At 39.0% G+C, this 13887-nt stretch overlaps 2 protein-coding genes across 2 annotated transcripts in view; both read right to left on the bottom strand.

Moving 5' to 3' along the window:
• Nucleotides 1-361: 361 nt before the first annotated feature.
• Nucleotides 362-6989, bottom strand: LOC103520629 (xaa-Pro dipeptidase-like). The gene is made up of 4 exons (XM_026831666.1): nucleotides 6765-6989; nucleotides 1081-1128; nucleotides 724-785; nucleotides 362-417 (listed from the first exon to the last, which is right to left on the bottom strand). Exons 1-4 carry the CDS (start codon nucleotides 6894-6896, stop codon nucleotides 369-371), a joined length of 291 nt encoding a protein of 96 aa, XP_026687467.1. The 5' UTR covers nucleotides 6897-6989; the 3' UTR covers nucleotides 362-368.
• Nucleotides 6990-7600: 611 nt separating this feature from the next.
• The window catches only part of LOC113472093 (xaa-Pro dipeptidase-like), a 28208-nt gene continuing 21921 nt past the window's right edge, over nucleotides 7601-13887 (bottom strand). The window contains exons 5-7 of the mRNA XM_026831664.1: nucleotides 9238-9507; nucleotides 8085-8233; nucleotides 7601-7767 (exon numbers count right to left, since the gene is read on the bottom strand). Coding sequence (XP_026687465.1) covers nucleotides 7610-7767; nucleotides 8085-8233; nucleotides 9238-9507 — 577 coding nt within the window. The 3' untranslated portion in view covers nucleotides 7601-7609. The remainder of the gene's footprint in view (nucleotides 7768-8084; nucleotides 8234-9237; nucleotides 9508-13887) is intronic.

Genomic DNA, 13887 nt, shown 5'->3' with positions numbered 1-13887 from the left:
CAATATTTGTGCCTTTATTTACTCGAGTCTTTGTATTTATTTAGGTGCTAGAAATGGTATTAATAATGTACCTACCTAGTACAACTTTGAAAAACCTACAAGTTTAATGATATTTATACACAATATTATTATATTACATCGGAACCAACCAAAGGCGAAGTCAAACTTACCATTCTGCTATCACAGGAAAAAGAATTTGGTTATCAACTTTGAATCTGAAACATTAGAAAAGGCGAGTGAAAATATGAGGGGCTTGCTTTTGTGATATTATGACTGGATTTTTAGTCCCTATGAGAGTGCTTCTCAAAGTTGTTGCCACCATGGCACACTTTTCAATATCCCTGTTTTATCCGCGGCTGAAGTCAAACTTACCATTCTGCTATCACAGGAAAAAGAATTTGGTTATCAACTTTGAATCTGAAACATTAGAAAAGGCGAGTGAAAATATGAGGGGCTTGCTTTTGTGATATTATGACTGGATTTTTAGTCCCTATGAGAGTGCTTCTCAAAGTTATTGCCACCATGGCACACTTTTCAATATCCCTGTTTTATGCGCGGCTTGATTTTGAACAACTAAAATAAATATTTAAAGTTGATTTTGAACATAAAATTCCATGCCTTGGTTGGGTTTCGAATTCACGCACTTAGAATTAGGTGAGCGCCTTAACCACCACCTACTAATTTTCTACCGACTTACTTTCTAAAATAACTATATTAACTTACTTTTCGATGCCCTTAAATGTTGCTTCAATGGCATGTAAATCACTATCTGTATTTACACCTGCCTGGAATTAACAAAGAAAAGAAAATTTCAAGACAATACACCGTGGGTAATTTAAAGAAGAAAAAAGTCTAGTTAGTTTGGAGGGTAGCGCCTGCCTTGTAGGCGCTGGATCACGGGTTCGATTCCCACCCCGGAGCGAACTTTATCGTGAACAGATAAGGTTCGTTCTTGGAACGGCTGACTTTCTTCTATCCTGTCATTCTTCTCACTTCGATTTCGGGATGATAATATTAAATTTATATTCGACTTTAGGCACCTATTTATATTCGTCCCCCTACAAGTTTGTGAATACTCACAAGTGTTAGAAGCACGGATGGTGATTTCGACTGCAGAACTTGAACTATCTGAAACCAAACAAACAAATCGTTTTTTAAAATAAACAAGGGTTCACTAAATGTATTTCATGAGCCTGCCTACACAATTATCCTGCGTACAGAGTTGTAGAACATGTTAGAGGTTAGACATACATATGTAAGTACGTGTAAGTCAGTACCTAAATCCACATCTTTTTATTTACTTTCTTGTTCCCTCGGTCGAAAATTTGGACTGAAACCAAAACAACACGAGCTCTCAAAATAGAAAACCTCTGATCAGATAACCTACACTTGTGAATAAGGAAATAATCAATAAGACATGACGTAAACCTGTATTTTGTAAACAAAATCACATTTATAGATCAGAGTAGGACGTGAGTGGTTGCAGGTCGTGTAAACAAAACCCTACAGCCATGCATGAATGAAACAGACGTAAACAACACACATTATAGAGGTCTTGTTTTCGTTCTAGTCCTGTTTGAATTTTGTTTTGGAGTGATAATGTAGTGATAAGGGACTTTGAGTATAAATGGGAGCATATTAATGTGCATTGTAACCTTGGGAGTAGCTAATATCATCAAGATTCATCCTTAATTCCTCACGTATACTATGATGCCTATGTTGTAAATTCTCATAAGTCGTGAGAATATTGATAGTTCAGACCAACCTCAGTGGTGCAGTGGTTAACGCGTTGGACTTTGGATCTGGAGGTTGGGACTGTTGGGAGCCCAGGTCAAGTCAAAAATTTATCTAGGTGTAATTTCTTAAATATTGATAGTTCAGAGTGACTATCAATATTCACCAGGGATCCTTGGTGAATTACATACAATCATGCATATCAATACGCCAACGGGGGGCGCGTAACGCGACCGTATGCTTCCGAAGTGCGGAGCAATTTACTTACGGTGCGTTCATATGGGACTTTTTGTAATATTCTAAACCAGCGATTCCCAAACTGTTTTTTTCTACGCGGTCCCATTGTTACATTTTTGAGCTCTTCGCGGCCCCTTTACTGTATTTTATGTGATCCTCCCGGGATTCTTGAAGCCCTTCACGGCCCCCACGGCTCCTTCGAGGGCCGCGGACCCCAGTTTGGGAAGCACTGTTCTAAAACATTGGGAAGCACGGATGAAACAGTTAGCAATATATTCATCATGTGAGTAAATGATAACAAATCAATTACTGGGTCCTGATAACGTCATGCGATTCAATTAATGGCTTTACGTCATCGTGTGATAAGGGAATTCAATCCACTGAACGGTTTAACACATACGCGAGAGATCACACGCGGAAATGTATCCACTATTTCACTAACCCTAGTCTGCTCTCCATGGCCCTAGACTGCTTAACCTTAACTCTATTCAACCATATCGTGCGTAACAAGTGATACGCTTTCGCTACTAGACAAAATACTGATGTGGGAATAGTGGAATACGTTCGAGATGATAATGGAAGCAAGCTTCGTGGCCACTTTGATTTTTGATATTGCACTAATCATTATGCAGGAGTACCGGGTATATGTAGGTACGATTCGATATGATCAGTTGAGAGTTGAGATTCGGTATTCGACCGGAGGACCAATTCATGTGCAGAATGCAAAATAGCTTCGTGGAATGACACCCTGTCAAATCCACTTTGATTTTTGATATTGCACTAATCATTATGCAGGAGTACCGGGTATATGTAGGTACGATTCGATTTGATCAGTTGAGAGTTGATATTCGGTATTCGACCGGAGGACCAATTCATGTGCAGAATGCAAAATAGCTTCGTGGAATGACACCCTGTCAAACAAAAAAAAAAAAAAAAAAAAAAAAAAAATACATGGAAATTGTGTATATTTGTGACTTTTTTTAATCTATTTCCTATGAAGCAGATTAGCAGACTAAATAAGATGAGTGTTATACATATACATACTCGTAGATGTTTTTAATTTGTGGAATGGTAGATATACATACGTAGATTACATAGGAAGTGAGAGACATATGTTGTCATTGACAGGAGTTTGCTGAAGGTCCACAAGGTATATTTGTAAATTTTGAATCCAAATCAAGACGCACGGCCGTGCGCCAGGCCAAGTTTATAACACACAGTGTGTACAAGAAACATTTCGCCACATTTTTACCCCTGTCATAACTCTGTTAGTTTCACAAATATGATGAAATTTGGAGCGTGCACTTGGGATTTGCTAATGACGGATTTTGGACATGCCGAAAATCCAGCAGAGTCATAGAATATGGACTGCGCCCACTACAGATTCTGTAAGCTCGTTTTCTCAGGTGCAACCCTGATGTTCCGTCCTCAGGAAATGGTAAAACCAAGAGAAGCCTCATGTAACAGGACACCCTAATGTTAGAATTTTCCATTTTCATTCGAAGCCTATTTAAACAATACAACCGTGCCAAGAATTTTCACGTTACATAAGTAAGCTAAGATAACAACGAGCCACATAACGACAATGCCTAACGTGTATTAACATTGAGCAGTCCGTATTGTGTCCCATTAACTACGTACAGGGTGTTATTATAAAACAAATTATTAATAGCCTGTCAATTGAAATTACATATTAACAACCTGTTAATTGTGCCTAAGATAAATACGTTCGAGATGATAATGAAAGCAAGCTTCGTGGCCACTTTGATTTTTGATATTGCACTAATCATTATGCAGGAGTACCGGGTATAGGTACGATTCGATTTGATCAGTTGAGAGTTGAGATTCGGTATTCGACCGGACGACCAATTCATGTGCAGAATGCAAAATAGCTTCGTGGAATGACACCCTGTCAAAATAACAGTAGGTAACAGGATGAATATGAATATGGGCTGCCTGGAAGAGACTGACAAGCAACGCCGACCCCATTTAATAGGAAAAGGCTATAGGAAGATGAAGAACAGGATGAATATGAATAGACTGCGTGATGTTATAATGATGTACAGACTCCGAACTGAATCTATGGAAGCGAAAAGGACAGTTTTGGAGGCAGACCTTGACAGTCAAGAGTCAAACACTTCAAATATGAATATATGAACTCCCTTGATTCCACTAAAAACTATCAAAGTGCGTCAACAATAGATTTATAAACACGATCGCTTCGCGTGGATTCTGCTGAAGTTCATTATACGCAAAATATACAAATAAAAAAAAAAAAAAAAAAATACATGGAAATTGTGTATATTTGTGACTTCTTTTAATCTATTTCCTATGAAGCAGATTAGCAGACTAAATAAGATGAGTGTTATACATATACATACTCGTAGATGTTTTTAATTTGTGGAATGGTAGATATACATACGTAGATTACATAGGAAGTGAGAGACATATGTTGTCATTGACAGGAGTTTGCTGAAGGTCCACAAGGTATATTTGTAAATTTTGAATCCAAATCAAGACGCACGGCCGTGCGCCAGGCCAAGTTTATAACACACAGTGTGTACAAGAAACATTTCGCCACATTTTTACCCCTGTCATAACTCTGTTAGTTTCACAAATATGATGAAATTTGGAGCGTGCACTTGGGATTTGCTAATGACGGATTTTGGACATGCCGAAAATCCAGCAGAGTCATAGAATATGGACTGCGCCCACTACAGATTCTGTAAGCTCGTTTCCTCAGGTGCAAACCTGATGTTCCGTCCTCAGGAAATGGTAAAACCAAGAGAAGCCTCATGTAACAGGACACCCTAATGTTAGAATTTTCCATTTTCATTCGAAGCCTATTTAAACAATACAACCGTGCCAAGAATTTTCACGTTACATAAGTAAGCTAAGATAACAACGAGCCACATAACGACAATGCCTAACGTGTATTAACATTGAGCAGTCCGTATTGTGTCCCATTAACTACGTACAGGGTGATATTATAAAACAAATTATTAACAGCCTGTCAATTGAAATTACATATTAACAACCTGTTAATTGTGCCTAAGATACAAACGTAACTATAATATGAACAATAAACAATTCAGAGGTATGTTCACCCATTACCCATTAAATGACCATCAGGTAATTTTGTCATTGCACGCATCCCTTTTAATTTACATATTTAGGTCCGTCACTACATTAGTCTAGTCGTACCTAATTAGAAATAATCGGTTTAGAATGAGATATTTTTGATCCACTGGAATATTACTTGAAAATTTGTCAGTTAATAGCTTTTAGCTGTGCTATGTAATTCATCTTTATTAAAGACCAACAAGGTATAAAATCTCGTGACATTAGATATTATCCGGTCTCAGAGGCTATGATTCTCTGTCTCTCTCACACACCTGAGCTATCACAGACGTAACGTGTACGTATATCTAGATACTAAACTAAACATCTATATTAACTCTAGGTAGCAAAGCTTGGTGGGCCGCAGGTTAAGTAAGGCTGTACTTGAGGAAAAGACGAGGAGTAAAACTATGTCCACTGTGTCCACGTAGTCGATGGCCGTCGATCGATGAATGAAACCGTCCACACTGCCTCGACAACATACGTTCCCCTCGTAGATCGACGCTCGTCGACTATGTGTGGACACAGCTAAAGAGATTTACTGCAGGGGATGTATTTGAGTTGCTCTAGGTAGCACACCGAGGACAGAGTTATTTACAAACACAAGCTCAGTATTTACTAATTAGTAACGAGGTCACATCTATACAAACACAGCATATACATTCTAGGTAGCACACCGAGGACAGAGTTATTTACAAACACAAGCTCAGTATTTACTAATTAGTAACGAGGTCACATCTATACAAACACACCATACACACTTCGATTCACATCAAATATAAACAAAATAAAACTAGATACAGGTATATTGAGAAAATTAAAATGAGTATCTCTAAATCTAAACTCTAAACCGTCTCTATTAATAAGAGTGAGCCGTGAGCTCTTTACAAATTTATTCATAAGAACTGTATTCATAAGGGCTTTTCTCGCCTTAAAATCGACTCAAATTGTTCAAAAATTTCCCACACCATACACACTTCGATTCACATCAAATATAAACAAAATAAAACTAGATACAGGTATATTGGGAAAATTAAAATGAGTATCTCTAAATCTAAACTCTAAACCGTCTCTATTAATAAGAGTGAGCCGTGAGCTCTTTACAAATTTATTCATAAGAACTGTATTTATAAGGGCTTTTCTCGCCTTAAAATCGACTCAAATTGTTCAAAAATTTCCAGTGAGCTCTTTACAAATTTATTCATAAGAACTGTATTCATAAGGGCTTTTCTCGCCTTAAAATCGACTCAAATTGTTCAAAAATTTCCAGGCCTTGCCGTGGCTAACGTTGTTTATTGGTTATAAATTCATAATTCAACATGTTATTGTATTACTTGTATTACACAACAGCTAGTGTTGTATCAGTAGGCTTCAACGTGGCTAATATGGCCATTAGAGTTATACCTCTAGATAGAGTTCTCAAGAGGTCAAAGGGCAGAGTGTTTTGTGCTATACCTTACCAAGATCTTTATACCTTATCAAAAGGCCCAAGGGCACAACATTTAGGGTTACATCTTACCAAAGGCCCTTAACTCCAATAGCTTCACTCCATATACAAAAAGTACAATCCGAAGCTTAGGTGTAGGGGCGAACAGCCCTAAAGGATGTGTTAGGCTTTTAAAGGCCCATTCTTTCGCAGTTATATCATGGAGATAAGCGCGGCTATACATTACCTCATCTGAGAAATACACCTCATCCACTTGATATTTCTCCTTGTATTCATCTAGGGTAGGTAGTTGTCCCATCCACACCACATAGTCTTCAGATAGGCGAGGAGCAAACAGGATGCTTCGACCGGTGGTCATCTCAATCACACCGTAGAAATCGGGTTCATACACACCAAATGCCCAATGGAAGTAGGATTCCTGCCAAATGAAGACAAAAATACGTAATTATTATAAATATAGCTCATGATTATTAAAATATCAGACAGCTATTCCACATACTGAAGAATTGTAATCAGAATTGACCTTAAATTAATTAGCATTCCTGCCAAATGAAGACAAAAATACGTAATTATTATAAATATAGCTCATGATTATTAAAATATCAGACAGCTATTCCACATACTGACGAATTGTAATCAGAATTGACCTTAAATTAATTAGTCTGTGCGTCATTTTTATGTCGCAGTTTGAACTGAACAATTTCGTCGATTCATGCGTGAATCTGGCATAATTGAAAGGGTGAACAAAGCTGAAACCTTCTTTCTGTTTCATTCCTACAAAAAGAAGGATTCATGCGTGAATCTGGCATAATTGAAAGGGTGAACAAAGCTGAAACCTTCTTTCTGTTTCATTCCTACAAAAAGAAGAAGTATCAAATAGAATGTTGTGTGCAGTATTCGTAGGTAGCTATGTGATCAACTTACGAGTATCACTGGTTGTTTACCCATTTAATCCGCGATAGATATAATTCAAGAGAGAGTTCAGTTCCAATTCCATAGCGTGGGTAAGGTTAAAAAAAAAAAAAAAAAAAAAAAAAAACAAAAAGAAAACGTTTATCCGGACTTTACCTTTCAGTCATATCTGCTGAAATTTTGCGAAGACCTGTTTACTAAACTACTAATAATTACCTCCATCAACTCATCTATAGTTCCTCTTAGCAATCCAATATCAAGTAATTTGCTCAGAACTACTTTGTTTGCGAGGTGATGCATATCCACCCAACTCACTCCTGAGAACAAAATAATAATTACAATCACCTATGCAGAAGAAAACGAAGTTTTTATCCGTTAAGGATAGGGTTCGTTCTCGGAACGACTGGTTTTCTCCTGTCTTGTCTTTCTTCTCTCTTCGCTTTCGAGACGATAAGACCAGTTTCCTCTATCAAACCGCATCGGAACGACTGGTTTTCTCCTGTCTTGTCTTTCTTCTCTCTTCGCTTTCGAGACGATAAGACCAGTTTCCTCTATCAAACCGCATAAGTAAAGAATTTAAAAAAAAAAACTAAATAAATAGCCCAACCATACTTAATTATTATTAAGAACTCACCCGGTTTGGCCGCCTCCATGACAGCTCTGTTGGCACTCAGCACAGCGTTATAAATATAGGCCTGCTTCTCAGTAAACTTGCCATTCACGGGATATGAACATGTAATATCCGACGCATAACCACAGTACGATGAGCCCATGTCAAATACTCTGAAATGAACAAAATAAAAATATTGAAGCTGTCTGCAAAATTTGAGGGACTTGTGGCTATAGGTAAAGTCGTGAGAAGCGCTAGTTCCTTTTGAGCTTTTTCCCTGTATAGCCCTAAATAGCGGAACTTTGGTCCGGAATAACGGCCGAACCGTGCCCGCTGCAAACAGGGCCCAAGGATATTTTAGATCTACATAATTTATCAAATCTCTGTGCCAAGTTGGAGCAACTTTGACTGAAATCTAAAGGCCTGAGAATTGCGAACTCTTTTTGAGCCTTTTCAAAGATTTGGAGTGAAATAGCGACCGAACCGTACATTTCTCAAAGTCCGGCCCGCGGACACTTTTGATCATCATAAAATATCGAAGCCATCTGCAAAATCTGAGCGACCTATGGCTAAAGGTAAAGTAGTGAGAAGCGCTAGTTCCTTTTGAGCTTTTTTTCCTGTATAGCGTATAGCCCTAAATACGCACACCATTTTTTTTTTTTTTTTCGAACGACAAGTAATAGGTAAAGTCGTGAGAAGCGCTAGTTCCTTTTGAGCTTTTTCCCTGTATAGCCCTAAATAGCGGAACTTTGGTCCGGAATAACGGCCGAACCGTGCCCGCTGCAAACAGGGCCCAAGGATATTTTAGATCTACATAATTTATCAAATCTCTGTGCCAAGTTGGAGCAATTTTGACTGAAATCTAAAGGCCTGAGAATTGCGAACTCTTTTTGAGCCTTTTCAAAGATTTGGAGTGAAATAGCGGCCGAACCGTACATTTCTCAAAGTCCGGCCCGCGGACACTTTTGATCATCATAAAATATCGAAGCCATCTGCAAAATCTGAGCGACCTATGGCTAAAGGTAAAGTAGTGAGAAGCGCTAGTTCCTTTTGAGCTTTTTTTCCTGTATAGCGTATAGCCCTAAATACGCCCCCCATTTTTTTTTTTTTTTTCGAACGACAAGTAGGAACGGGCCTTAAAAAAGGTACCGCGGGCCAATTATAGTAAGATACTCACAACATGTCCCCGTCATTGACCCGCTTATCATTGGGCGCTGATGCATGCCCATAATGCAGGACAGCTCCATTCCCTCCGCTGGCACATATACACGTATAGGCCACATGTCTAGATCCACCCACATAGAGGATATAGTGCTTGAATATAGCCTCGGCTTGATACTCGTACATACCGGCCGATACCTTACGCATAACGCTACGGTGCGCTTCGGATGAGATGCGGCTAGCGTACCGCATCACATCAAGCTCGAGCTCTGTCTTGATGACGCGACTGTAACGGATGATACCATGGTATATTATTAGATAGTTAATTATCAAAAGTATAGTAAATACAGAGGTAGGTAAGTCTTTTTTTATTATTAAAAGTAGGGCTATTAAAGGTGGAACAACCCTACTAAAAAGACACAAACACCATATATTTCATTAATCAAGAGGTACCTAATATTGTTCTAAGAGGACGACAAAAGCGGAGTAGTAGACACTTTTAGAGAAGAACTTACTTTACCCCTACTTCGAAGATGAGTATAAATGAACACACCTTTTACTCGAGGTTCGCGAGCCGCCTCTTTTATTTCATAACTTTTTGTGCTCGTTGTTTACAATGCTAACTTCACGAACAACAACAAAAATTTAAAAAGTGATAAGGTGATAGAGATTAGTGAGTGATAAAAGATAAAACTGAAGTAATCTGTTAAGATAAGTGATAAGAAGACACGGTGATAGAAATGAACAAAAGTCTGCAAAAGTTAGGACAACTTGTATCCAGACAAAGTATCATTCGTTACTCAATAAGACACGCCTCAAATAAACTTGGACACTCAACTATCTTGGTGCAAGATGGTGTAAACATACAAGAACTTCCTATTGTTGTGAGAAGGTTATCAGGTAAAGATTTCATAGTTCTAGATAATAATTTAGTGCAAGATGAACATAAAGAGACCATTGCTGAAACTACTGATAAAGAAGAACTCAATGAAATCATTGATGGCTTCAACAGATGTTTCACCACCGAGGCAATATTCAAGATCTTGGACACAATGCCTGTGGAAGAAGTAACCCCTCTAGTAGCACTACATGCATTACAAAAAACCTATGAATTAGACAATAACAAAGTGTTTCGAAATGACTATGAAAAGTATATAGGCAGTGATGATAGTGAGAACTTTACCCGCACTGCTATACTCAACCAACTTATTGATAGAATATCTCAGACAAATGATAATGATATCCTCATCAAAGGTTTAGAACTACTGTCCAAAGACATTTTCAAATCAAACACTAAACACGTCAAAGAAAAACTCAAAGATGAAATAATTCTACAGATTAGTCAGAACAAATGCACATTGAAGCAAGTATGTGATACTGACACGTCAAAGAAAAACTCAAAGATGAAATAATTCTACAGATTAGTCAGAACAAATGCACATTGAAGCAAGTATGTGATACTGAGGGATATGTAAATACTGTTACGTGTGTATGTAAATAAACACGCTCAAACACACGTGAATATTGAGTGTTATCTTCCTGGGAAGGTGTGTTGGATGGGAGTCCCCAGGGAAGCGAAAATGCAACCCGTGAATTGAGATTCTTTTTGCAGACACTCTGAGGATGTTCTTATTTTCTTGAAGTAGTCGGAATTAAATTAATTAGTTAATTACAGTAGTAGGTAAGTAGGTATTGTACCTGGATTTCATTTCAGCAGTGAATAGGTATTTTATGAATTTCAAAGCAGCGATCAAAGTATTCAAATTTGGAGTGAACATGTTTTTGTTTGGAGTGAAAAGTACCCACTTAAACTAATTCAAGTACATAATTAATACCTTGGTCTTGTTCAGGTAGCATTCCCCCTTAATTCGGTTAGGTATGAGCTCTAGTGTTTTGTATTTGTCTATACAACTCACAACTCCCATAATAAACACAGAGAGAGAGCTCGTGAGTCAGACAAGGAACGAGTTCCAAAAATTATCAACTTATCATTCCTCTGTTGTTGGAATTTATCGCAGTACAGTTCCCTCTTCCACCTCTCCTTCCGAGCACGTCAAAAAGGTACTTCCTCTGTTGTTGGAATTTATCGCAGTACAGTTCCCTCTTCCACCTCTCCTTCCGAGCACGTCATAAAGGTACACACTGAACACTGATATAAGCTGAACATGATAATTTGTTCGTTTGCCAACACAAGAAACAGATCGTTTTTATTTCAAGCAATTCATGTTGTTAAAGAAACAAGAATATTGTGCACGCGATGCCCATGCCGCATAGACAGAGGGAAATTTCAAGCCCAATGACCCATGATGACATCTAAATTCAAACAAGGTGCCCGGTCTGTGGCCTTTACTGGTGGCAAAACTGAGAATACATAGGATTTGCATCTCCGCATTCTCCCAGAATGCAACCAAATCATTTACTGTCCGCACGAGGCAAAATGCACCCCGAAAAATCCAGGAGCACAGTGAGTGTATCCAGAGTCAGATCATAGGTGCCCGGTCTGTGGCCTTTACTGGTGGCAAAACTGAGAATACATAGGATTTGCATCTCCGCATTCTCCCAGAATGCAACCAAATCTCCAAATCATTTACTGTCCGCACGAGGCAAAATGCACCCCGAAAAATCCAGGAGCACAGCAAGTGTATCCAGGGTCAGATCCGCATTCTCCCAGAATGCAACCAAATCTCCAAATCATTTACTGTCCGCACGAGGCAAAATGCACCCCGAAAAATCCAGGAGCACAGTGAGTGTATCCAGGGTCACCTATCCAAGACATCACTCAATGGTGCTTAACTTCAGTATTTTTCCAGTGCTGATGAATCCCTCTTAACGAAGCCACTACTGCCGTTAGCTTAATAAAATGGATAAAATCTTTTGTATGCATATTCTTCCACAAGGCACTTTATAACATAATATGTTCGCTAAATATCGTTCGATCCGAATACGGCATAAAATCTGCACTTGTTGAGATAAGCAATTTTTCGAAACACATTTGTTTTCAATCGAATTTCTGAACGATACGGAGAATTTGTTTCCAAGGTTCACAATGTTTTGTATCTTGGTGGGAGGAAAAAAAAATGTGACTCAGCAAACACGTGGCTGGAGGTAGGCGATTGCAACGCAGGCCAATCAATACAAATTCACGTGAATGACAAAAAGGACAGGGTTGTGAATAGTCAAAGTCCATGTAGATCTTTCACCTACAAAGAATCAATTTCATACTAAAAGTTAACTTAGTCAGCAGCTTCAAGACGCGACGTTGAATGCATAAGTACCTGGACGGACCCGGGAGACCACGCAACGTCGAGTATGGTTTGCAACTGGATTGGTGCCAAGGTGAACATATTTGGTCATATTGTTTACCACCATTTAGTACTAGATCCCATGGCATAGTGTCTTAGGTTATGCTGCGAAGGCCCGCTCTGAAAAGCCTGGCGGGCCGCAAAAGAAAAGCTTGGTGGGCCGCAGGTTAAGTAAGGCTGTACTTGAGGAAAAGACGAGGAGTAAAACTATGTCCACTGTGTCCACGTAGTCGATAGCCGTCGATCGATGACTGAAACCGTCCACACTGCTTCGACAACTGTTCCCCTCGTAGATCGACGCTCGTCGACTATGTGTGGACACAGCTAAAGAGATTTACTGCAGGGGATGTATTTGAGTTGCAGTTGAAGATTAATGCAATATCCAGAATTAGATATAGCACTATACTATACAGCTACACTAAATTTGTCTACATTCCTCGTCCTTGGGTCCTTGCATAAGACACATAGGTTAAAAGACCATGAGATTCATGTGAATTCACACACGGAGAAGTAGGGGAACACGGGGCAAAATGGTACATCGGGGCAAAACGATCACCCATCCTTTTTACTTTCCTTATCCTATAGGAAGGAAAGTAATGAAATCGGGTCAAATTTTTAGGAGCTAATGGAGGTAGCTCGAAATTTTCAAATTTGTGGGTTAGGCAAGTCTGGCACCGGACCATTCAACTGTGTTGGATTCTGAACAGACTAGACTGCAATAGATTTAGAGATTCGGCTACTTTCCCTCTGTGTATCTCTAATATCTCTATTGAGGCGTGATAATACAGGATGATTCAATTAAACCTATTGGACTACGTGATTATTTCGTGAACCGTGTGAGTTATACATTATATTATCCATATACAATATTAAGGAGTGTCCTATTATTGACGCTGTCGATCGACGAGGTAAATCCATGTTGCCGAGGCAGTTTACCGATTCAGCCGACGTCGATCGACGGCGTCGACTATGTCTGGACACTATTTACAACCTGCTTTAACATGTCATGATTGTCATGCTAAAGGCAAGTGTCTAGGAGTCTACACCTGAACAAAAGGTTTACTTTAGAAGAGATAGAACACACCCGACTGTTAATGATCCTACCAGACGAGAAACAAACAACCAGGAGGAGGATACCTGAAATGACTTGTTGGACGTCGCTGCTGCATATTTACAACCTGCTTTAACATGTCATGATTGTCATGCTAAAGGCAAGTGTCTAGGAGTCTACACCTGAACAAAAGGTTTACTTTAGATGAGATAGAACAAACCCGGCTGTTAATGATCCTACCGGACGAGAAACAAGGAGGAGGATACCTGAAATGACTTGTTGGACGTCGCTGCTGCAGCAACAACAACAACAA

Source organism: Diaphorina citri, unplaced genomic scaffold (assembly GCF_000475195.1).
Source record: "Diaphorina citri unplaced genomic scaffold, Diaci psyllid genome assembly version 1.1 scaffold3857, whole genome shotgun sequence".
NCBI classification, from domain to species: domain Eukaryota; kingdom Metazoa; phylum Arthropoda; class Insecta; order Hemiptera; family Psyllidae; genus Diaphorina; species Diaphorina citri.
The sequence above is the reverse complement of the archived record's forward strand: the minus strand, read 5'-3'. Positions and strand labels throughout refer to the sequence as shown.

Excerpts from the sequence above, each read along its gene's own strand:
- LOC103520629 (XM_026831666.1), bottom strand. The coding sequence starts at position 6,896 with ATGACCACCGGTCGAAGCATCCTGTTTGCTCCTCGCCTATCTGAAGAC. Across the intron at positions 1,129-6,764 it reads AGGTGTATTTCTCAGATGAG|ATAGTTCAAGTTCTGCAGTC; the intron begins GTAATGTATAGC and ends GTTTGGTTTCAG. Across the intron at positions 418-723 it reads ACATTTAAGGGCATCGAAAA|ATTCAAAGTTGATAACCAAA; the intron begins GTAAGTTAATAT and ends CTAATGTTTCAG.